Source organism: Sander lucioperca, chromosome 16 (genome assembly GCF_008315115.2).
Source record: "Sander lucioperca isolate FBNREF2018 chromosome 16, SLUC_FBN_1.2, whole genome shotgun sequence".
Taxonomy (NCBI): Eukaryota; Metazoa; Chordata; class Actinopteri; order Perciformes; family Percidae; genus Sander; species Sander lucioperca.
The window spans coordinates 10396144-10422198 of NC_050188.1; the positions used below are offsets into that span (position 1 = coordinate 10396144).

At 39.9% G+C, this 26055-nt stretch overlaps 1 protein-coding gene across 3 annotated transcripts in view; it reads left to right on the forward strand.

Annotated features, from left to right (window-relative positions):
* csmd2 (CUB and Sushi multiple domains 2) overlaps positions 1-26055 on the forward strand; it is a 264554-nt gene that overhangs the window by 158019 nt on the left and 80480 nt on the right. For all 3 annotated transcript variants that reach the window (XM_031323067.2, XM_035992965.1, XM_035992966.1), the window contains exons 16-26: positions 1814-2008; positions 3825-3963; positions 5556-5743; positions 6491-6679; positions 7276-7392; positions 8521-8736; positions 9430-9618; positions 10943-11112; positions 11247-11403; positions 11628-11819; positions 15777-15903. In XM_031323067.2, coding sequence (XP_031178927.1) covers positions 1814-2008; positions 3825-3963; positions 5556-5743; positions 6491-6679; positions 7276-7392; positions 8521-8736; positions 9430-9618; positions 10943-11112; positions 11247-11403; positions 11628-11819; positions 15777-15903 — 1879 coding nt within the window. The remainder of the gene's footprint in view (positions 1-1813; positions 2009-3824; positions 3964-5555; positions 5744-6490; positions 6680-7275; positions 7393-8520; positions 8737-9429; positions 9619-10942; positions 11113-11246; positions 11404-11627; positions 11820-15776; positions 15904-26055) is intronic.

Genomic DNA, 26055 nt, shown 5'->3' on the forward strand with positions numbered 1-26055 from the left:
ACTAAGTGAACACACATTTCTTCTCGTTAAATGCTGGAATTGCTAAATGCTGACAGTAGAAGAAAAACAAAAGTTTTGTCCAGAAACTTGGGTAATTATTTTGGGATCTCTATGAGCATCTTTGCACAGAAAATGTAATGTGTGACAAGGATTAATACCTGCAGAATTACATGAACATGAAGTGTTCTTTTTCTTGTTTTTAACAAAATGACACTTTGTTTCTTCATTTCTTTTAAAAGCATTTTATGAAAAAGTTTTTTTTTTTTTTTTGTAGGAATTAGAGTGCGGATCGGGCCGCATTTTTCTGTCCGAGCCCGGCCCGCATCCGACAGAACAGTTACCGAACCCGACCCGAGCCCGACAGGCATTAAGATATTTATGTCCGAGCCCGACCCAAGCCCGACACAGTTAAAATCAATTTTATTTCTCATACTAATGACACATGTACGTTTGTTTGTGTGGAAAGCCCGCTTTTATTAAGCAACTGTAAGAAGGCATTCAGAAATGTCAACAGATGAGCGCATCAGCGCACACGGGGCAACAAGCACACATTATAAGCTGTTTTAAATTTAAAATGTTCAATGCGTTAACCTTTCCTGATTGCTTTGTTTCCAACCATGGTCAAAAAACCAGGGGAGACTCGTTACCTCCAGGGCCGATGTTATAAAATGAATAACGTTGGGGTTAAAATCCCGTTTCTGGTGAGCAAATTAATGAACTTGCCTTTCAGTCTGGGGTTTATTTTGGACACCGCACACTAGAGCTGTAATCGGGCCTTAAAAGTTAGGCCCGAAAAGGACCGAGCTCGACAGAATTCGGCCTGAGCCCGACAAGTACATTTTGATTGACAGCTTTTTAAAAGTCCGAGCCCATTTACAGCCCGACTGTACAAAAGGCCGTCTATCAGCGGTGATTGTAGAGTGCATGTTGGAGAATAGCGCGGACACGCGCTTCACACCGCGAGCGGTCACACGCACCACACGGCGGAAAAGGGAGAGAAAGAAAAAAAGAGACTCAGGCAGCTCTTTTTTCTTTCGTCAAGAATGAGTCATTTATACATTTTTTAACATCATTAATTCATGACTAACGTAGGCTGTAGGCCACTTGGAAGTTGGATCAAAGAAATAAAATAAGTCCTCCAGAGGCCAGCCTCCGTTTCACCTCCTCAGCATCCATTTTCGCACTAATCGAAACGCATCACCTGACCGCTCATTTACCACGCAACCCGGAGTGCAAGCCCGAGCCCGTGTAAAATGATAGAAATTAAGACCGAACCCGTCGGGTCCCGTCAGGTCCCGTCAGGTCCCGTCAGGTCCCGTCGGGTCCCGTCGGGTTCGGGCAAAGATCTTCAGCTCTACCGCACACACTGTGTACAAAACTTGAACTTATTCCACCAACTTCTACACGTCTGCTTCCTCTTTCTCTATTTCTCTTCTGCCCACTTTCCCCACACACACACACACACACACACACACACACACACACACACACACACACACACACGCACGCACGCACGCACGCACGCACACACACACACACACACACACACACACACACACACGCGCGCACTGAGCTCTCTTAAAGGAGCCGCAGCACCATTTTCCCATCGCGCTCGGGTCTGGTATCCATCCTCTAGTAGGAATTAGGACATTTTTCCTTTCACTTTGTGACTTACAGTAATGTAAGTGACTGAGGGGAGTAATCAGTAACTTTTTTTGTCATTTTTCTTCCCTTCCCAACATTTAACATTATCATTTCACAGCTATGTCTTGTCCTTCACACTAACCTTATCTCCTCTATGCATTTTGAATAGCATTTCGCCACAACGAGTGCCCAGACCCAGGTGTGCCAGTTAATGGGAAGCGCTTTGGTGAAAGCCTTCAGCTGGGCAGTTCCATCTCCTTCCTGTGCGAGGAGGGCTTCGTTAAGACCCACGGCTCACAAACCGTCTCTTGCATTCTCAAAGATGGCAACGTGGTGTGGGATAATGCAGTTCCCCGCTGTGAAGGTGAGTAAAGGAGTGGTAGTAAGTGAGTGGTAGGTCTTGTGTATTGCACTGGGATCAGGGAAACACATTTTTGTTCCTCTGTGTACTGTACTGTGCTGCACTGTATTTAAATGGATGACAATAAAGTCTATCTTATCTTATCTTACCCTTTGTGACAGTCCTCTTATAACAGGTTTTTTGCCTTTGTTATCTAACCTGAACATTTTAGATATACCCACCAACACGTTTTTTTCATTAGGTGACATGAGATGAAGCTAATTGCTGGGGACACATGACCTTGTTTTTAATATTAGTTGTAAATATTAGCAAGATGAGTGGGATTATTCCACATTTATATCCAATATCACACCCTGCACAGTTATGTTGGCATAGTTAGCTGTGTGACTCAGAAAAATCCAGATATCACCAGGGTAAATATGCAGAGGATTTAAGTCATTAAGAGGAAAATCCGAAAGCATTTATTCCATAGTCAAGCATCTCATTGGCTAGATGCCCACTGTGTGCTCACAACGATAAAATGAAAGTATGTTTGTTTTAATGTTCACTCTAGCTAGTAATGTATCATCACTACTGTACATTTCAGGATTGTAAAAATATGAATTTTTCTGCACACCCAAACAGTGAATGGATTGGTGTTGATAAGGGGAGGACCAGAAATCAATCTAAAAAATAGATTTTCTGCTTCCTCTAGGATGCATTAACTCAATGTATTTTACAATTGTTGCAGATATAATTGATTAATATGAATAATGCCATACATTCTTATGGCAAGGATCACTAAGATCCGACTAAATGGTGGTGATTGCTGCTGATGATACAGAAGCTTTGTTCATTTAAGTATCTGTAGCTGCAGACATGCTGTGCTTACATGCAGATTGCTGAACCATCCATTCACCCCTCCCTGACTCAATATCAATAACCTATTTCCAGCAAATCAGAAAAGGCCAATAGAGCTGGCAAAGCCAAGATGAAGCTAGGTGTTAACCAGCTCAGGCTCTTGGACACCAGCAGTGTAGCACATTAAACACAGACATGGTTAGTGCTCTAGGTGCCTAATCAGGCTCACTATTTGTGATACGCAAAGGAGAAACCATTATGAAAACATGTCACTTCCCCCTGTGCGCCAAAGCAGCTTTTTATTCCTCTGAGACCATCTATCATACCCCTGCGTCTGAGGCGTAATGCGTTTCATAGATGTCCTTCAGTATGCTGAGCTGGCTGATTAAATCATTCCACTTCAAAGGTAGCGAGGAGCTGGTACTGTAACTGAGCCCTCCACTGTGCCTGTGTGTTCTGGTTAAGGATAGGCAGTTACAGAGATGTACAGCATCTGTAACCCTCTATTGGAGAGGGGTCGAGGTGCTCTAGTGTCTTTTGTGCTAGCGATCAAAGATGTTCCGTTTTCTCTGTTTGATGGGGATGACAGCAGCACCTTTGTAGGAGGGGTTTGATGACCGATTTAAAGACAACAGCATATGGGGAGGAAACATATGCATACACATGGATATTTAATGCATGCCCTTGTGCACACATGCACACAGACGCACGTACAATGAAGAGGTACTGTATGTTCCTAGGAGAAATGGTTAACCTTGAAGTTAGCTGTCACCAGTTTACATTAGATAGACCCCGGCACTCAAAGAAATGGGATGAGCCCCGGCTGATGCATGGGATCATCTATGGACATTGTCATACATCAGCTGGGAAAGACATGCATAATTTAATCTCTATCTGTTCTTTCTCTTTCTCCATTTCTTCTCTCTCTCTCTCTCTCTCTCTCTCTCTCTCTCTCTCTCTCTCTCTCTCTCTCCGGTAGCCCCATGTGGAGGGGATCTGAAGGCTCCCAGTGGGATCATCCTCTCCCCTGGCTGGCCAGAACTCTATAAGGAGGCCCTTAACTGTGAATGGATCATTGAGGCTCCTCCAGGCTACCCCATCAAGATCATCTTCGACAAGTGAGTCGGCCAGATAGCAACTACTGCTGCTGCTGCTGCTTCACTGTTTTTTTGTGTTTTGTTTATTTCAGAGAAGGATTTTTCTTGATTTTACCTTCTCACAATTTCAACATGTGCTTACATTCATTTCACTGCTTTCTTTATTCTTTTTATCAGCCTTTCTGGCAGTAATGCAGTAGATCTAATGCACATTAACATACACCCCCAACTAGGATAACATTGTTTTATTTATTTATTATAAGTATTTCACGCTCATAAGTATATATATATATAATTACAGTTTATATACACACACAAATATACATACACACAATAAACTGCACTAGACCTGCGAGTTTGTAAATGAAATGTAATGAAGTGGAGATGGTCTGTCAAGGGGAACCGGAATGATGGGAAAGGAGAGGATTTGTCCTGATGTTCGAGAGAGAGAGAGAGAGAGAGAGAGAGAGAGAGAGAGAGAGAGAGAGAGAGAGAGAGATAGATTACAGTTGCAGGATCAAACGCTACATTAGCGATTCATGAAGGCTCATCCTTGCGAGTCCATCTCATCCTCGTCACTGCCATGATAGCACGCCATGCAAAATGAATACAACATAAATGTTTGTTGCTCTTTAATTTTTATGTAACATCAATAAAATATCACAAACCGCTTCATTTAGATTACATGGTTCTGAAACTAAACAATTTATTCATGGCTTTGAAGATGAAATGGCTGTGGCAACAAAGAAAGAAACACACAACGAGCATGCATACACACACAAGTACAGACACACACACACACACACACACACACACTACACAGATGCAATCACCAAAGCATGCCAAATGTCTGAGGATTGTATTTACCCTCCTGGTTTTCGTTGCTTTAATGTTTGGTTAAAAGCAAAATATTCTGAATTGATTTGAAGAAATTCTATTGTCAAAATATTGTTTAAATTATTGTCTATTCATCTGAATATGCTTCATTCAAGCCTCAATCTCTTTTCTTTGGTTTGCATGGAATGTGATTTTTTTTTTTTTTTTAGGCCAAACATCTAAAATGTATTAATCCATTTTTTTGGAATCTCCACACTGGTTAAGTAGATTTCCTTATTAAATTCTGAATTTCACTTAGTGTTGCTCATTTACCCAAAAGCAGATTTAACTGCTTGGGGGCCCTTTTTGTGGTAATTTGGTAAAATGCTAATTTATTTAGCATGGCCCATGTACATTTTGACATAGTAGCCCGCTGTAAACCTTAAGCCCCTTATCTTTTCAGTTGATATTCAGATTAAGTGGTGCATATTATCAAACTAATTTGCAAAAACAAAAATGACATACAAGGAATTTTGACCATCAGGGACCCATATGGTCTGTGGCCCCAGGGTAGTTGCTCACTCTGTCTGGTTGGTAGTCCATCCTTTCATTGACCATACTGTAAGCCTGACTCAATACTGAAGCTGATGACAATTACCAATGAAACTCAGGCTTGCTGGCTTGCTTATGTGGGGACTTACTGTAATCATATGTATTTACACCACAATACAAATACTGTGTTTTTTCTTTTTATGAGCAGCATAACATCCTTGTTCAACTTACTTCTCTGTCCTCAGGTTCCGCACAGAGGTCAACTATGACGTCCTTGAGGTGCGCGATGGACGTTTTCCCTCTTCACCTCTAATAGGTAGTTACCAGGGTACCCAGGTTCCCCAGTTCCTCATCAGCACCTCCAGCTTCCTGTATCTCCTCTTCTCAACTGACAAGAGCCACTCGGACATCGGCTTCCGCATACGTTACGAAAGTAAGGGCCTAGAATTTGTGAACTTGATTACACAGAATTTAACCTACACCCAAAGATACAGGATAGATATACAGTACTGTTAAGGGTGGCTTCGTCTCGGAGGTAGAGTGGTCGCCCCTCAACCAGAAGATTGGCGGTTCACTACATTGTACTGTCAATTGTTAGTGACAAATAAGAATAACAGTTCTTCTAAAGGAAGGGCTCATTTACCCATGCTTCACAGACCCTAATAGAAATTAATTTATTATAATACAGACAGACCAAATCAGTGAGCCATAAGCTCTCTTTACTGTACTAGTAATAAGTGATTGACTCTTGCTTGCAAATACAATCTCTGCAGGCTCTCAATTTCACCATGAAGCCATTGTTATTACAACATCTCTAATTAGAAAGTAAATGGGGTGTGATTGTTTTGTCATATGTGTAGCTCACTCTGGTAACCTTTTGCACTTGCTCTGTTATGAATATCTCCAATGCTTTAATAATTCACAATGAGTGTTACTTAGGGAGAAACTATGAAAGGTGGAGCGGGAAAGAGTGCAGAAACCTCTCATTGGTTTATTCCTGTGGAAAAAGTCTGCTCAAGTAAATTATTTAGCAGGATTGCTTTGGGAAAGCACACTACCTTTTAACATTTCTTGACCTATTAAAAACAGGATATAAGTATATTTACACTGGTAGCAGGTGACTTTTCAGTATCTGTCTCTTTCTCGCTTATCTTTTTGTCTTTTTTATCTTCCTCTCTAGCCCTGCAGTTACAGTCGGACCACTGCGTGGACCCTGGTATACCTGTCAACGGACAGCGGCACGGCAATGACTTCTACGTGGGCGCTTTGGTGACATTTAGCTGTGATGCGGGGTACACACTTAGTGACACTGAGCCTTTAGAATGTGAACCCAATTTTCAGTGGAGCCGCCCCCTGCCTAGCTGTGATGGTACGTTCCATAATATTGACCTAGAAATGAATAGTCTCCTGCCAGATTTCATCCTATTCATAAATGGGATTAAAGCTAAATTCATTGTTGTATGTTATTCCAGATGAAACATGAGCAATGATTTTGAGCACTTTGCTTCATATTGCATCACATCTAAATTGCTATATATTTCTGAGTTATTATAAAATCCATATACGATGTTAACGTTTCTTTCAACAGCTCTTGTTTTAGACTTTATAAGTTTCTGCCTCGTTTCATCATACATGATTTTTATGTTTTACGGCCGTGAGCTTGCCCTTTGATGTTTCCCTTTTTCCTCATCTGTAAATGTTTTTATATTTAAGGACAGTATTGATTTCTGCCCACTCTGCAATGATATTGATAATGCCAGTCTCTCCTTGTTATGATGTCTTGAAGGGCACTTCTTGTAAAATGTACTTTACCGCACTGTAAATGCACAGACAAGTTTTGCCATTTTTGGGGGAAGTTTTATTTCTGTCTTCATCCACTTTGTTTTGCCCTCTCTGATTTCACCTCTCCTCTCATTTCTCTCCCTCATCCATCTCCCGCTGTTTCTATTCGCCCTGTGTCGTCAGCATTATGTGGAGGTTATATCCAGGGCAACTTTGGCACCATCCTGTCACCTGGCTTCCCAGACTTCTACCCACACAACCTGAACTGCACATGGATAATCGAGACCTCCCATGGCAAAGGTTAGCAGAGAAATTCCGTGTCAACACATGTAGCAGTCAAATTCAATTTCCCTTACAATTTTATTTCCCCATACTGAGTGGCCTTTATATTTTGCCGAACAAACTGTCTCTGTACACCTGAAGTGCTGAGAGGCTGGCCTAGGGCCACAGTGCCATGAGACGATTCTCCAGTCATATCACCTTTGATAGTGCACTCACATCAAATTGACACAGCCTTATTTGCAGATGCCCTCTCTGCGTGGGTGTAATGTGTTTGATAAGTAGTAGGGAAGGAAGACAGGGAATTGATGCTGTATGTATTATGAAACTGAGAATATTGTGTTTCATAAAAATCCAAATACTTGAGCCTGTTTCCACTGAATATAAAGCCATTTTCTCATGTGAACCCAAAACGATGTCCGGAGAATCTGGTCAGGACAGTTTCTTTCTCTTACGTGTAGCACACAACAGGAGATTGTCTGTGTCAGATGCGTTCTCACTTATATATATACTCTGTTTAGTTTAGGCGAGGGGGTGGGGTGGAGCCTGGGTAGAACGTGCGTCTACCCTTACTGACAGAAGTTCCCGAATCTCGTCGTCTGTCCAATTTTGTCCAATCTTTGTTGGCATCTTTTTGTAAATCACTCTTCTTCTTCTTCACCGTCGTATGTTTCTGTTCTTCCAGTTTTGCGCCAGCCGCATGATAGATTCGTCAACAACCCGCCCACTCGCTCGGGGTGACAATGACAATCCAGACAATGACCTGCTCTATTCACACATGGGCTCAATTGGACATTTCACAGACATTGTATTAGGGAACTGGCAGAGTAATGTCCGTTTAATGTCCAGTCCAACTAATTTGGACGTTTGTCTTCTCACATACAGCTCCTCCGGGTAATGTCTAGATAAGTTCAGGGTTGCAGTGCATGTGTGAAAGAGGCTCAAGATTTAGTCATGTAATTATTTTGCCTTACTTGAATTTTTGAATATATATATATATATATATATATATATATATATATATATATATATATATATGATGGGAAAACCAAGACTCCAATTCCAATTTACTTATGCAAAGGTCAAAAATAAAAATATAATATAAACAATCCATTTTTATCAATAGATCTTTTTTCCTCTCTTATTCAGGTGTCCAATTCACCTTCCACACCTTCCACCTTGAGAGCCCTCACGACTTCTTGTTGGTGACAGAGAATGGCAGCTTCTCTCAGCCTCTGTGGAGACTGACGGGCTCCACACTGCCTCCACCTCTCAGTGCAGGACTGTTTGGAAACTACACGGCTCAGATCCGCTTTCTCTCTGACTTCTCCGTTTCCTACGAGGGATTTAACATCACTTTCTCTGGTAAGAATGGATTTAGTTAATCAACATACTGAAAGACAAAAAAGGGCTAGCTGGTGCTGATCACAGTACTGAGCCATGCAAATAATTTCGAAGAGAGAGAGGATTAGAAAGGTTGCAACATTAAAAGCACTTAAGGATCATTTTGAGAGTGGACATCTCAAGGCCTTGAGTATGGATCTAAGTCTTGCCATGACCTTTTAATTACAAGGGTCTTTTTCGAATTATTGACACAAACAGCAATGCTTAGTTGGGTGGAGGCCACCATAAACAAGGAGCAAATAATTATCTAAGTATGTGTCCTAGAAATATGTAATTACAGCCACTCAAGAGTGAATAATGAAAACGTTAACATAAAGAGAATTGATTATTTGATAGAGCACTGATGGCCATTTACCCACTGAGAGCACCATTTCACCTCCTTTTACTCTCACAGCATGCCTTGATTTGAACACCAAGACACAGTATAAAGAATAGCACAAAATCTAATAGACTGACAGTTTGACATACCAAATACCACCTATTTTAAAAATGGGTGGAGGCCTCAGGCCACAGGACATGGTTGTAACTATGCTATTATATTCTATAGAAATAAACCTTACAAATCACAGTTAACCTGGTATTTCTATGTACTAATGCATCTCTGGACACAGGACATTTACACCTTTTCTTTTTATTCTTTCTCGGTTTTTCCAGAGTATGATTTGGAGCCATGTGAGGATCCTGGAATCCCACCCTACAGTACCAGAAAGGGCCTGCAGTACGGAGTGGGAGACGCCCTCATCTTCTCCTGTTTCCCGGGTTATCGATTGGAGGGTCCGGCGAGGGTGACATGCTTAGGGGGCAGGAGGCGGGTGTGGAGCTCCCCTCTGCCAAGGTGTGTTGGTAGGTGGTCACATGCTTTATTTTGGCTTTTGTCTCTTCCCCTCTACCCCCCTCACAATGACATGTTGCCACACTAGCCCTTTTCAATACACCCATTAAGAAATGTACAAAACTCTCAGTCACATTGGAAGACAGGCGTTTCCCTTTCACTTTTCTTCATTATCATCTCTCCATCAACCCACATTTTGTCTCTTCATTGGATAGTTTCCCAGAAACATCCTTTTTGACTTTGTCCAAATTATATAGAGCAGCAGCTCTAATGAGGATGACATTAAAGAGCAGAAATATGTTAATCATTGATGTTGCTCATTGCTAATGCCTGGGAAGCATGATGAGTCAAACTGCAAAGATTTAGGTCAGTATGTTGATTCTATGCCGATATCCTAACAGTCTTTATGATGGGTAAAGCACCGACCATGACCATGGGTCTACTATATATCCAAAACAATGACTGCATATAAGAAACAACAGTGAACTGCTTTAATTATTTTATGGGAGTAGTTTTACCCCTTGCAGATTTTTTTTCTTCAGTTTCTAAACTTAGGAAGTAATTTGTAAGCATTAATATTTTGACACTCTATTGGAAACAAGTAATTACAGTTTAGTAAGTACATCACATTTATTTTCTTTACCCACACCAATAATATCTGATTTGTTTCTAAATATGTAGGCATGTCTTAACTAGGTCAAGCTATATTAATTTATACATTTTCACTTGACCGCCTCTTTTGCTCTGGTTCTCATTTGGTGTTTATTTTTTGGAATAAAAATGCTAGTTTGTAGTTTCTTGGTCTTTTTTGCCTCTAGACGAATCCAAATATGTGTAGGTTGACACTGATAAGACATTTTGTTTTTTTTCATACTTCATATTCAGCCTTAGAAACTTGATGCATCTCCATATACCTGGCTGACAGTCCTGTCAGCTCATCTTCTCTCACTTCACAAGATCAAATGCTGGATACATTTGTGGTCATTTCAATTCTGGCAGCTATTTTTCTATAGAAAACCTTTCCCCACTCTTTTTCTCCACGCTTTTCCTGATGTGAATCAGAAAAAGCAATTTATAGAGCTGAAATTACTGTTAATCATATTCAGATTGCATTGTGATTATGATGATGTGCCACTCAACATTCAGGTTTAGTCACTGACCATATCCCTCTCCCCATCACCTCTCCTTCTGCATGACAGCATGAATAAATTCACTGTGAGTTTCAAGCATATAGCGATTGACATGTCCTCTGCTCTCTCCAACACCACCACCTTCTCCCCTCCTCTCTCCTTCTGTCTCTCTGTCCGTCTCTCCGCTCCCTCTCTTTTTCTCTAGCTGAATGCGGCTCATCCGTGACTGGCATGCAAGGGGTGCTGCTCTCACCCAACTACCCCGGTTACTACGGCAACAAACACGAATGCATCTACTCCATCCAGACGCAGCCTGGCAAAGGCATCCAGCTACGAGCACGAGACTTCAGACTGGAGGAGGGCGACATACTCAAAGTGAGGGGATGGGGGGGAATTGTACCCTCCCCACGTGTGTACACAGCCTTATTAGCATATATGTGTGTGCAGACCTGATCACCTTAATTCAGATGCGTCCTCCCACTCTCCCTCTCTCCCTCTCTCCCTTCCAGGTCTTTGATGGCAGCAGTAATAAGGCTCGTCTGCTGGGGGTGTTTACAGGCAGCGAGCTGCTAGATACAACCCTGAACTCCACCTCCAGCTCCATGTGGCTGGAGTTCATCAGCAATGCGGATAACACCAGTAAAGGCTTTGAGCTGCACTTCATTAGTGAGTAACACACAAACAACCTTTCTTTACATTTAATATTTACATTTTAGTATAGTTTGTTTGCTTATATCTCATTTTCCAACCCTTCTTGTTGCCTGCTGTTTTCTGCCACATAAAATCCCATTTATACTTTCTTCTTCAAAACCCTCCTACTCCTTGTTCTGTCCTTCCTCGTCTTTTCCCCTCTCTCTCTCTCTCTCTCTCTCTCTCTCTCTCTCCCCAAGGTTTTGAGCTGGTGAAATGTGAGGATCCAGGTCTTCCCCAGTTTGGCTACAAACAGGAGGACAAGGGTCATTTTGCAGGGAGCACTGTGTCTTATAGCTGTGATCCAGGCTACACCCTGAAAGGTCCTGAGGTGCTTACCTGCCTGCGGGGGGAAAGAAGGGCATGGGACAGCCCCCTCCCTCTCTGTGTTGGTGAGTGCCAGATGCTCCATGAAGGGGTTAGAGATCAAGTGTGTCTATTGCTGTTGGCAAAAGTATTAGTTTATTTGCCATTATACTTTTGGATTCTGCTGATGTGTTCTTGCATTACATTGCATTATATTAAGTTCAGCTTTTCACCTAACTGTGTTACACCATGCTGTGTGAGATGCAGGAAGTAATCAGATTCTTTATTTAAGTAAAAGTATTTATACCACCACGTAAACATATCCTGGTACAGGATAAATAAAATAAGCCATTATGCAGAATGACCATGATGAGTGTTGTATTTTTATATTTATATTATATAATATGATTGGATTTTTATAGTGCAGCTGTTTGATGTTGCAGCTGACCAAGTTGTAGCTAAAGATTAATTGTTTAAATGAAAACAACTTGTCGGATTTTATAAAATGTATGAACAATCTTAATATGCAATCTAACTAGTAGCTCAGGCAGTCATAGAAATGTAGTGAAGTAGAAGTATAAAGAACCATACAATAGAAATACTCAAGTAAATAACAAGTGCTTCAAAAATGTATTGTGCCACCACTGGTTATGTCAGCTACCCGATGGGATGTTACCTAGTATTATGTAATGTTATGCTATTCTGTGCTATCCTGCCTAACATCCCAGTGTGTTATTACCTTTCCTTACATCACTATCTGTTACATGACATGTTAAGTTCAGCTCAAACTTTAGTTTGCATAAAACAGCATTGTGTTGTATTGCATTTTATTACAGTATTTATCAGTGGCTGCTTTATTGTTTGGCATATTGCTAATTCTAACCACATTTTTTAGCTGAACTAAAATGTCTGACCTAGTTCCTCATCCTCATAACAATGTGAATATGCCAGTGCAGGTTTAGGAAAGCTCTGTGGTTTGTTTTAGCTCTGCTTTTTTGGGTCATCCTTTTGGTTGCTTTCCCAGCTCCTTATTCAGTGCATTAGCTCATCTAAAATGACTCTGCTCTATTCAGCTCCGTATATTCATCATATTGCATCATGATTGCAAATTGCATTCCCCCGTTTTCACATTATTTATTTTTTACTAAAATAACACTGTTATATTAACAGCACACCAAGCACACAGGCAGGTTTTTAACCCCTTGCTGTCTGAGCCCAAAAAAGACTTTCAAAATACATTTTATGGAGATCATTTCTCCATTAGAGAGTATACGCATCCAATCGTTTTGTAAAGTTCCCCTACCGTTCACCTGTCAATTTTTGCCTTCTGACACAAACATGGTATGTGTTATTACTTTTCAAAACTATTAAACTGACATACACATACATGCCTATATGGTGACATGGTAACAAAACCAAAGCATTTTTTTCACCTGGGTTACATTTTGACAGTCTCTCAGAAACCAGCCAGAAGCTCAGTAAGGAAAACAGGCAGAGTGGGATTCTTTGACATCAGCCAATGTGATTAGAATAATATTGCTTGGCTTCCATTTCAACCCAAACTGACAGGTAATTCCATGGGTATAAACAACATTCAGCATACTGTATATCTCTGAACAGGTTTGTCCTCCCAATGCCCCTTTCACAGCAGACGATAGCCTAACAGCTAGAGTGAATTTGGGAGCAGATGAGGGACAGCTTCTGTTTGTAATGATGGGATTATTTTCTAGCAGCGGGGACACACTGAACACAGATGAGAAGGGTATAGCGAGCAGGGGAGGAAGGAGAATGAAATTGAGTTGAAAACAATAGAGAGAGTTTATATCCTTAAAGTCACAGAAAAGGAAAGTTGCAAGGTTGAATCCCTGAGCAGCTTTAGGTTGGACACTGAGCTGATAACAGGGTTGTATTTTATTGATACTAAATATTACAGTGCATGCCCAATAAAATGACATTCAGCACCTTTATAGCAAAACCACACATTTCTACATATTAATGTCTTTTTATACACTTTGTGTTGCTTAATTAAAATGTTTGTGTATGTGTCTGTTTGATTTGTAGTGTGTCTTCTAGATATTGTGTATCCATATATCCAACAACATAGCTTACATTGATACAATATATCTTGTAGAGAGGGACAGTTAAAGAGAAGAGGGTGAGACAAAAGGAGAGGAAGAACCTGAGTTGATTCTAGAAAGGTGTATGTGAAGACATAGATTGAAGGGGTACAGTAGCTGGGGGAGTTACACTGCCATGGCAGCACTGAGCAGTAGTTTCTTGGGTCATAAGGCTAGAAGAAAGATATGCCTTTGTCTTACTGTGATAGATCACCCTCTTCTCTTTTTCACTTCATGAAACAGCAGGTTTCCTTCACATACAGTAGAAGCATAACTGAGGGACAAAGCTTGAAGAGAGTCTAAAACCTCACCAGTTGTTTAAAGATGAATATGTTTATGCTTTCTTTGTTTTATGCATGTTTCCTTTGTAACTAAGCATGAGCAATTTTGTGTGTATCGTTTTGTGTGTTTATGCTTTTACAGCAAAAATGATCAGAGGCCAGCTCTGGTGATTATTGCTGTTTAAATGTGCAATGCATGAAGGAAACAAAGGAAGGATTTATTTGCAAACATGAGGAAAGACATGTTTGTCAAGCGGAAGGTGACAAAATGTGCCTGATGTGTATGAAGAAACCACAGCTCATCCCGGTCTGATGGTGTGTTGCTTTCTGTGTGTACTGTGTTGTGTTAATTTAGTTAATTCCTTTTTGCCAGTCTGCCCCTGTTTGTGTGTGTCTGCCGTCGTTGCTGTTTTTCATCACAGGGTCTATTTGTAACAGATTGATTTTACAACCGTCATCATCACCATCATCATCGGTATGATTCGCCGACCTCCATTTTCCTCTTGTTTGAAGGAGCTACAATCCTCTCAGTGGAAGGAAAAGAAACAAGAACACTTTCACCCTCTTCTTGTCAGATGAGATGCCTTCAAAAATGTTAACAAAAACACTTCCACTCTGTTGTTGGAGAACATTTCCTTTTTTCCATTCACTTTTTGGATAAAAGTAGGAGGTGGTAATTGAAGGGGGGGGGTTGAAAATTGCTTTTCAGTCACAGAGCATTTCTGATGGCAATTCCTTACTTGAGGCTGAAAAAAATCCTCCATTCTTCTGACAAAATGTTTTGGCCTCTGGTGCTGCTTTGTAGTTTCATAGTTTGTGTTGTCAATTTTTTTTAAAGACTGAGCTTATGTTTGCTGTGGACTGTGTACCTCAGGGGGCTTATTAAACCATGATATGATACTAGAACCATCATATTGTCTACTACCACTACTACAAACACACCTGTAAGCATCATAAATGACATTTCTCTGATGGACAAGTGACATGTGACAAGTCTTCCACTCTCTTGGTATCTATTGCTTACTATGTTGCCCAAGTAGATTCTAATATTAGCAACAATTTTATTATGGTAACTGTGTATCTGTTCTGGACCATTACAGGATATATCTTTTCTGATTGATCCCTAAAAATATAGTTAACTATATTATATCCCTGACTGATATGGCAAAACTACATTTAACTATATTTTCTTTAAAAGTTACACTGAACTTGAGTGTAATATATTAAACGTGTTGTTCAGTCAACATGTCCATCAACTTTCCAAGACAACAGGATGAGGTCATTGGTTAAGATGGTGGATTGCCTTCACTGAGCCAAGGAGATACACGTAGAGTATATTAAGTTGGCTGCTCTCCCTCCTATCATTCAAATTGCTAACAAGATGATGAAGCACATCACATTTAAGCATATGACTGCTATGTCAATAATTAATAATGATGAGAGGAAACTGATGTGATGCACTTTACTGGAAGTGAGATGATGCAGTTTCTGGCATGTTAAGTATGTTAACCTTGCTGTAGCCTTTTATTAATTTGACTTTCCGAACATTGATGAGCTTGTACTTATTTTGCACTTTGTTTTCTTTTACTCCTAGTCATCGCTCATTTCCTTAATCCCTCTGTCTTTCTGTTTTCCCTCTTTCTAGCTGAGTGTGGGGGCACCATCAAGGGTGAGCTTTCCGGTCGTATCCTGTCTCCGGGCTACCCAGCCCCATATGAGCACAACCTGCACTGCTTGTGGACCATTGAGGCCACCCCTGGAAGCACTATTAGGTCTGAACAACACTCTTTGTTTCCTTGTTCGTGCTTTCTAGTTTTCTGATTACATTGTTCTTTTCCAGACTTTCTTTCAATCTACCACCTTTCAATATACTTCCAATTTAGCCCCCCGTTTTGCAGTGGTATTCATCACTTTCACAGGCTGCTGTGTAATCAATCTTCAGTGAGCTGCTATTGGCCAATAGTTGAGTTACTACTGGGTGAGGGGATATAGCACCTCAGAGTCTCAAGAAAGTCAAGTGTTTGGCTTTTAAATGTATGCGTGTTATATATTCTGAATTTGATTAAATGTAAAAGCCTAGAGGTATTCATTGATACCTTTCTAGACTATTTAAATTTGAGGTTATTCTCTAGCACCATATTTATTTCCTGTTATGTATATTTTATTGAACAAAGATATTTTCTCCATAATTTGTCCACCAATCCTAATTTCCTGCCATTGTCAAGCAGCTTATCAGGGTCAGGGTTGTAGTGGCAGCAGGGCCAAGCAAACCAGATGTCCTTTTTCCACCTCATGTCCTGCACATCGGCTTGTTTTCTGTAAACAATGTGGCAAGGGGTAACGTGGAGTTAGCAAGCTAACGTTAGCCAACTAACAAGTTGTTCACCGGCTGGCTGGTTCCGCCGTGCTGTCGTGCTGTATCGGTTACAGAGAATGAGCTGAACAGCGGGCTGGGTCTAATGTTAGCGGTCCGCTGACCCACTGCCGCTGGGTCTAACTGTTCCTCCTCACTCCCAAGAACATCTCCGGAGCTGCGTCGGGCGGTTCTCCTCCCAGCAAGCTACAACACAGTTTACGGCCCCACTGACACGTATTGTCACTGTGACAACTAACAACAATCGCCATTTTGCTGTGTACCAATCAAATGACCACGGTAAACAGTCCAATGGTCTTTCTATCCATTTTATTTCTGTGGTCCTGCAGCTCATCCTTCGGGATCCCCAGACGTTTGTTGAATGTGATCTTGGGCTGCCCCAGGGTATTGATTCCTATGGGGTTGTGTGGTGAATGGTACACCCCGAAGACAGGCACCTGGAATCATTACTGGATGACACAGTCATCTTATCACCCATACTGTGATTTTTTTCAGACCAGCTAGAAAATGATGACATTTTCTTCACTGTGTCAGTTACATTTTTGACTCAAGTAATAGAACATTGTATATATAATAATAATTGTAATATAATAATTAGCTACATGCTTTAGCTTCCACCACCTACGGCTCTATTTGCTTTTCTCTATTGACTCTGCATGCACTCATGCGTGCCTATTAACGTTAAATGCATTGTAATAGTGTATTCATTTATATATGCACATGTTTGTGGATGTGCTCATTGCTGTAGCTTTCAGGAGACATTACAGCACCCTCATTTTGCCAGTGTTACTGATGCAAGCTGCCAATTATTTAATTATTATATGTTATAATTGTGCCTAATTAAACAACTTGCTTTTCTTCTACCTCACCTCTCCTCACCCAGATCCACCCCAACAATCCATACTGTAGCCATTACCCTTCAAAAAAATACACCTCCTCTCTTCCGTGTGTCATTATCCAATTTGGTTGTTCCAAAGTTTGGAATCACCTGTTATATTGATGTTTTTCTTCTTTCCATCAATAATGGCTATTTTTACATATATAAAAAACAGTATAATTCAGACACCAAATGTATTATTAATGTTTGAAATAATTTTGGTCCCAGAAGAAGAATTAAATGATTAAAACTTCCATTTAGTCAATGTCCTCACCGTGTTGCATGACAGAGGAGAATACTGTTATGAGAATACATCTTCTCCCAAAATACTATTCAATGAATTTGTTTTCCAGTCCAGAAAAGCATAAGTGACCCTTGATCATAACTGAACTACAACAGTGGAATTAGGCAATAATTATTTTGAGTAGCCGTTTGTCTTTAAGCCCTCTGCGGTGGTTAGATTAGAGTCTATGCTATGTTCAGCTGATATTCCATGATCCTACTCCCGATAGCGCTAACCCTAGACTATCCTTCTATTTTGAAGTTTTAAGACTAGCTTGGCTAAAGTAACACGCCTGTTAATTCCAGCTTGTTAATGGCTTTATTGTGCACTAAACATTGAAACAGGAACCTGTTATTATTAAAATCTGAACATATTTAGATGCTAAGCTTTTAATTTATCTTACCAATGACTGGGAATTTCTTCTATTCTTATTGAACTGTTGCTCAGAGGTATCTATCTCTTTCTGGTAGTATGCTTGAACCATTGTACAGCGTTTCATTCTAGCAACAAGTTGGTATTATCACACGTGCACAGGACACATTTTTAACAAGGTGGTGTCCTTGTGAATGTTGAAGCCTTAATCCTGGTGGTGTTATTCTCTGTCCATTAAGCTACTTAGGAATGCAGACATGAGTCAGATATTTATTAACATGCTTATGATATCTTCCATGTTTTGAAAATTGAAATGGATGGCCATTAAGCCACAAACATGGAGCCAGCAAAGTGTGTTGGATGTATTTGGAATATTAATTGTGTTTATGCACTGTCATGAAGCAGCAATGTAAACTAATGGAATAAGCTTGTAAGCCTAGGTACTTGAAGGAACAGTGCTGTTCAAGGAGAATACTGTAAACCCATAAGTACATGTGTATATGAAGGGGCATGTGGAAGAGGCAGAGAACACAATATAGGGTTTAAGTAGGAGGGCTATAATCTCTCCTCATAAATTGGATTAACTTTTCCTGAAAGATAACACGCTGATCATATTGGAGCATTTATGGCGTATATGAATCCTAGCGGGTTTTTTTATGTACATTCTATAAACAAAGTTCACCAATTGTAAGGGACAGGAAGTAATTCACAATATAAACTTAAATGATAGTGATCATGTTTAATGTTTGTTTATGTCTGCAGACATCAGCAGAGCTTTGGTATCTGCCCTGGGAATGACACTTTTAGCTTCAGTTTGGTCACTGTTTCATTTCAAATCCAGTGTGCTGGAGTAAATGCAAAACAATGAAAAACATGTCCTTATACTTTCAGACTGTACTGCATACTGTGGCATGTCATTTTCATAATATTGTACAGTTATGTGTGGTTGTCTGCATGGTTTTATTTGTGTGTGCAAGCTGCGCACACACATTCCTAGGTCCCTCATGATTGTTCGTTTAGGTTCGTTAGTGCCTTCACTACTTCTGGGTCCCTGGCATTCCTCTGCAAGGTATGCTCCATATCCATGGCTTTGATCCTACCCACGCAATTCATTATTGAGAAGAATTTGCAATGCATTAGCCCGGGGATTCCTTGTATATCAAATAGTGTAACTGAAAGTAGCACACTAATCAAACCACACTGAATTCATGAGAGACCAAGAGTTGTGCTCAGTGACAGCAGCAGACATCTAAAAAGCCTACGGACTGATTTGCTGAGAATTATTGATAGAAAGAGAAGGTGGGAGGCAGGTACTTGCAATCCATACATAAAGAGATAATAACAATATAAAATGAATAGAGATGATAAGGGAGTTCATGAGCCATTTCACTGATGGAACATTCAGTGGTTAGGGCTACAACGATCAATGGAGGGATCTACCTTAGTCCACATAGTACACTGAACAATGAGGCCATAAGCATTCGTCTTGAAATCTGTATTTAGCATTTAGTAATGAGCATGTTTGAGAGCTCCATTGTTGTAAAACATGCTGTACTGTGTGGGTTATGAAACTGTATAATGCTTTTGTGACTGTTGTTCACAAGGCATCAATAGGTGTAACACAGCATGTTAAAAGCAGAGATTTTAGTTAGACCCATAGTTGAACTCTGTCCATAGTACAGTATGTCTTTGGGAGTATGGAGAATTGGCTTCTTAATCCCTCATCTATTGATTTAAGCATGTCCTTCTCTTTCACACTTCAATTGTACAGTTCAATCAGTACATATATCAATAATATTATCTAATGATAATTTGAGATTTTAGTGACCCTCCCCTAAAGATTACTTATTACCACAGTGATTCCTATTGATAAAAGACACTCATAGAGGTTAGAATAGAGACAATCATTGACAACAGTCTCTCGAGAGCTGAATTACAAAATGTCTTCAAATCCCAAATATGTCACAAATGGTGCTGACGCAGTGTCTTAGTAGTAGTTCCATTGTTGACTGTCTACGGAGCATCTCCAAGGATTTGTCTCTAGATAAGATCATCAGTACTGTCTGTGCCATTCAGCTTATGGAGAGACCTGTTCAAATATGATGAAATCTGAGCTCTAAAATTATTCTTAAAAATAACATACTGTATTCAAATTATTTTTAAAGGTGGGTTTTCCCTTTAAGGAGCCACATATATAACTTTTCCAAAGCAGTGCATCCCCCATTTGTCATGCTCTATCACAGTAATAGTGCCCTCAGTCTCAAATGAAAATGCACATATAGTTCACTGGGTTTGCACAGCCCAAAACAAAGTTTCATATATAATGTATTCCCTGTGTGTGTGTGTGTGTGTGTGTGTGTGTGTGTGTGTGTGTGTGTGTGTGTGTGTGTATTTCTGTATCTTCCTGAGAACCAATTTGAGTTTTGGACCATTCAAAATAGGGATTATACACAGCAAAGTTGTACTGGCTTCTCTGTACTTTTTAAAGGGGTATGTTAAGAATATGAAGTTGGGTTTTTGTCATTTTAAATTAAGTTCAGGTTAGAGAAAGATTTGAGATTGGTGATAGTGAAGAATAGGGTTGAGTGATAAGGAATGAATATGGAAAATGGATGGTTCAAGTGGTCCTTGTACTCTCCATGTCTTTAACTTCTACTTTTATCTCACTAATTCATTTCCCAATTTCACACCTTTTCATGTCTTGCAGTACATGAAGAAAACAAGCTTGGTTCAGGTGTCAAAGCAACATCCCCACGTGTTGGTTGTACAGTCTGGTGTGCTTGGTGTCTTTTAAAGCCCATGGTATGGATGTGTCTCCTTGATGGATGATCCCACAGGGACAGTCCCACAGAGGCCAAATCCACACATACTGATGAGGTTAGCTCTCAGTGTGACATTGCCTTTATACACACAATCTCAATTAGTTGTGAGAAAGCAGACAGTTGCAAACGCATGTTTGCTCTTCATCTCTCTTCTTCCTCATACTATACACACACACACACACACACACACACACACACACCCCACATACTTATTTATCATCTTCATGCACACATACACGTACTCTGAGGACTCCCCGCAGGACTCGTAATTGCAGCTAGACTATTTTGTATTCATATGAGAGAGTCTCTGCACTCTCTATTTCTCTCTCTGTTTCTCTCATATGAATACAAAATAATTTAGGCAGAATCAAAAGAAACCTGAGAAATATTTTCCATCCCTCTCTTCCTCATCTCCTTGCAGCGATTCCTCTGACGCTTGATCGAGCAATTTCTTTCTTGTGAAGAAAAGGGACAAGTGTAAAGGAGAGCCCTTAGCTGTTAACTTCAAAACATGGCTTTCTATGATTCCACAAAACGTTAACTCTACACACATTTCCTATTCCTTGGTGGGACGTACAGTAATTCCACTTCTCTCAACCTGTAGTTTTAATTATTCCTTATGAACCCTACCCGCTCCACTCCAACTCATCCCCCAAGCATTTGTGTTAAGTGGAGAAGTTGTCTTTAAATGGACTTTCCCCACTGGAAGTGGACACTTTTCTTCTTAGTTTCTCTGCAATGAACAACTTCAGATGAGTAGCTGTAAAGCATATTGTTCGTATTTACAAAATGTGAACCTGTACACAGACTGTGCTCTCTTTCACACACAAGTTTCAGAGGTAGCTGTGGTGGCAGGGCTTGCATCACAGAGTGCACTCACAAGGCACTAAATAAAGACCTTCAAGAGGATTGGTTCATGAAAGAAAAGTTTAGTCTGCATGCCTTACACATGTTCAACTAAGAAATAGACGGAGTGATTTTTACACGCCAGTCTCGACATCTTTTCTTGCTACCTTCCTGCATCCCTCTTATCTTCTCACCATCTTCTCTTTTTCACTATCTCCTTATCCCTCCCCCCCAGCCTTCACTCTCAGAGAGTGACGAGGAGAGATAGGCTATTTAGATCTTGTATAAATGGAACAAATTATCCTAACATGCAGCCCACGTCCATCTTATCCATCCGACTGCTCAGCAGAAATCCCTCCATCCGTCAGAGCTTCCTCTGCTCTCCATCAACCTCTTATCCTCCTGCCGTCATCCTCTTCTTCCAGCAACCCAGCATTGATTAACGTTGGTCTTGTTTTTGTTCCCTCGCTCACCTTCTGCTTTCTCTCAACATACGTCTTCCTTTCCCCCCACCTTTCCATCTTCCTTTTAACACATAAATCTGGAAGTAGAACATGATGCCATTCGGTGTCTGACAGTCCTGAAGGTTGCATTAGAGCAAGAGACCCGTCAGCTCATGAGCATGGATTCAACACGTGACCAGTGCTTGATTCCGACATTGCTCATGCAAATCCCCAGAAACATCTCTCTCACATCCTCAATGCTGTCTCGTAACACATACATGTGCACACACACACACACACACACACACACACACTGTACATATGCATATTAATAATAGGGCACACGCCTGTACATATATAAGCAAACATTTTTTTTTTTTTTTTTTTTTTTTTTTTACTCACGCTGACAAATCCTGTGAAACACCTCAGCACCTCCTGTCTAGGGTACGGGGAGCCGGAGCATTGGTTAAAAGATCGTAGTACCTAAGGTTTTCATAACAGCCTTTGCATAACAAGCATCTGACTGCCTGTGGTGATTATATGACAGTGATGGAGGCCTTTGGTTGCGGGAAGTGGAGGGCCTAGCCTGGATGGTAGTGGGAGACTGTCACCAGAATTGAATTATGTTTATAATATAATGCTATAGTCCATCTGGACTGGTATTACAGTTATTTGAGAGATTGCACACACATTTGGAGAATTAGCACTGCAGAATATCAAACATCTTTTTTACCATTTCTTTTACCCAAGCTTAACTTTATTATTGCAATATTTAGTATTTTATTACTTTATTTGTCTATTTTATCTAGTGAACTGAGATTGCTCAAACTCATTGTTTCTTTCTAGCAATATCCACCATCACATTTACACACAAATACATACTGGGGGTCTGGCCAACTATAGATAAATTCCATGTTCTGGTTGATTTTCTCATGTTACTCGTTAACACCATCTTTTCAGGTTCCTCCTCAGCAACAGTTGCTAAAGAAGGATCACTTTCGCATCCACATTTTTAGATTCAAACCACTGAGTTGTTGACACCCATCTCTCCCATCTTTAAACTGCTACCACCATAAACAGAAGAAATTTGTGTATTCTCTAACTCTTAATAGACAAACTTTGGGGTTAGATTCTCTGTGCCACCAGAGAAAACACAGTGTTGTAATTTAAGTTTGGTAGCAAATCACAATTGGATGTCCGTGAGGTAAACCGGTTTAGCTTGCTCTCTCTTCTATCTCCTCTATCAGCTCATATACGTATATATTAGTAATGTGTTGCAGTTTGTTCTTTTACAATGTCATTATTTGCATTGAGCTTTGAATGATTACTGTATATCACAGGATATTGTCTATATTTCAGTGAATATTCACAAGATAACTGTAGGCAGAGGAATGAGTGCAAAGAGAGCATTCTGCTAGTTTGATGATGAAAGTTGGAAACATGTTGTGCGCTGCTTTACAGACATAACTTAATGTGTGTACTGTATGTATGCATGTCTCTCTCAATGCATCTGTTTACCAGGCGTGGATGCCTATGTACGGGCGTGTAATGCAGCATACCCATCAGTGTACATTTACGTGAATATGTACTTGTGCGCCTGTCTACATCTGTTTGTTTTATGTGCACTTATTTCACAGGCATTGCAACAGGACTTGTCAAGTAGGTTATGTACAGTATCCACACACACAGCACATTGTTGAGTAGCCTCTGGCTGCTGCTCACACATCAGACAGTATGGGAATCAGAGTCTGACATCAATTATGCAGAAACGGTGGGAACTTGTTGCTAAACCCGACATATCAGTAGGTTGCTGTTTCTCCTCTGCATCATCTGAAGCTCAGGGGTCTTTGTGTGTGAGTGTATGTGTGTAAAGGGATGAGCATATTAAAAGCACAAAAGTACCATGATTTCCTCTGCATGGCTGGGACAGAGATTAACATTGAACACAAAAAAAGATATTTTGAGAAAATGATTACTGGACAGATTTGTAATAAGCTCAGCTTAAGCTTGTGGGCAAAGTAAAATAAACAGAATTCTACAGACTCTTTTAAGTGCTGCATGAGCATTATATTACAATAACTGTTGTTTGCTTTATATTAAAATGGACATTATTGAAACATGAGGGAGAGTCAGCAATTTGCTTTGGGGCAAAATGGTTTAGATTGGATTTTCATAATTAAATCCTTTCCTTTTTATAGTAGTTTTTTTATGAACTCTTTGAATCATTTAAATGAATTTTGAAATCACAGAAAAAAAAATACATTTCCATAAGGTTGTGATGCCTTTATTGTATCATTTTGTGTTATAATTTGTCACTGTTTTAACGTTTTAGCATGTGAGTGGTGTTCCCCACTGAGCTGATATTGACCCAATGCATTGAAGTATCTCAATATCTCTGTGACATGCGTGCAAGATGTTACACATCATCCAAGTAAAGCATTCGAAGCAACATAAGAGACGTTTTCTTTTGCTGTCATAAATTTGGAAAACAAAAACAAAAAACGTTTTTTGATAAAAGCTCTGTGTGCGAATCAGGTGAGTCGAGTTCAGTTCAACACCATTGTTTGCCTTTGAGTACATTCCACAATTTTCTCTTATTTTGAAGGCATTCAAGACAGCAATGTGTTTCAGAGAATAACTAAATCCAAGGCACAAATTAATTAATTACGAGCTGACAAACATTTTTATCATTTCTTGTAAGTAGTTGAGACTTTGCCGCAGGATAAAGCTGCTGAGAATACTGTTTGTCTCTAAATAAGCCCTTTATATTGAGTGGCCCATGTCAACATTACCACCAGTCTCTCATTTGTTCTGAAATACCATTTTCTAAGCTTTTAGTCCTGCTGAGCTTGTCCAACACACATACTTACACATGCTTACACTCAAGACAAGCAATATATCATTATAAATCCACTGCATCGAGGGTGGCACACTTACACACACAAACACACACATACACATACACAATCACGGTGCATTTCACATCCAGTGGACCACCAGCTGGCTGACAGCTGTCTGCCCCAAAGTGAGGGGTAGATATTTTGACAGCATCATCTTTCTGATGTCTAGACTGAAACTATTAAATGCCATGACAGACGTATCGGCTTGACTGACATTGTGGAACATCCATTGTATGCTCTGGATCTGGCGTCTGTGATTCACTTTAAAATGTTATTTGTTTTCCTACTTTATACTTGCCCTTAACCATGTTTTTGTCTTTCCTCTATTCTCATTGTCTCCTTTAATCACATTAATACCTTGTGTGCATTGATTCTTAATTCTTAAATAAGTAGTAGTTTAATTCTATTTGTTTCCTCCTCCTCAGTTTTCTGACTCATCCTTTTTAGTATTTTAGAAATAGGGAGTTATATTGCTAAAAGTATATATATATATATATATATATATATATATATATATATATATATATATATATATATATATATATATATATGCATATATATGCCTTTTTATCATATTTAATTTTAGTCTCCATATAATGAAAACAAAAAACTGACCCTGGATAGTAATATTTTGGAAAGATGAAGGATGCAAAAGATTTTTTTTTTTTTTACTACAAATGACAGAACAATTGGAGCCTAGATTTTTCTATTGACTAAAGCTGTTAATGGAAAAGCTGCAAGATATGGACTTCTGCTGCAATAACTTCCATTAATAGGACCTAAGGTGTGTTTGAACAAAATTAAATGCAAATAGGAGGTGGCAATAGTCAGATCCTAGTAACATTTTATTAAATTCTTCTGTAAAAAAAAAAATAAAGAGCTTTTTGTCTAGCTAAATTGTAAGGGGGATGGGTGGGCGTTAAAGCCTAAATATACTGTATCAGGGGGAGTGTCTTCTGTAGAACTGTAATGGCCTCTGTCAAGTATCAAGTATCTTGTCTTTGTCT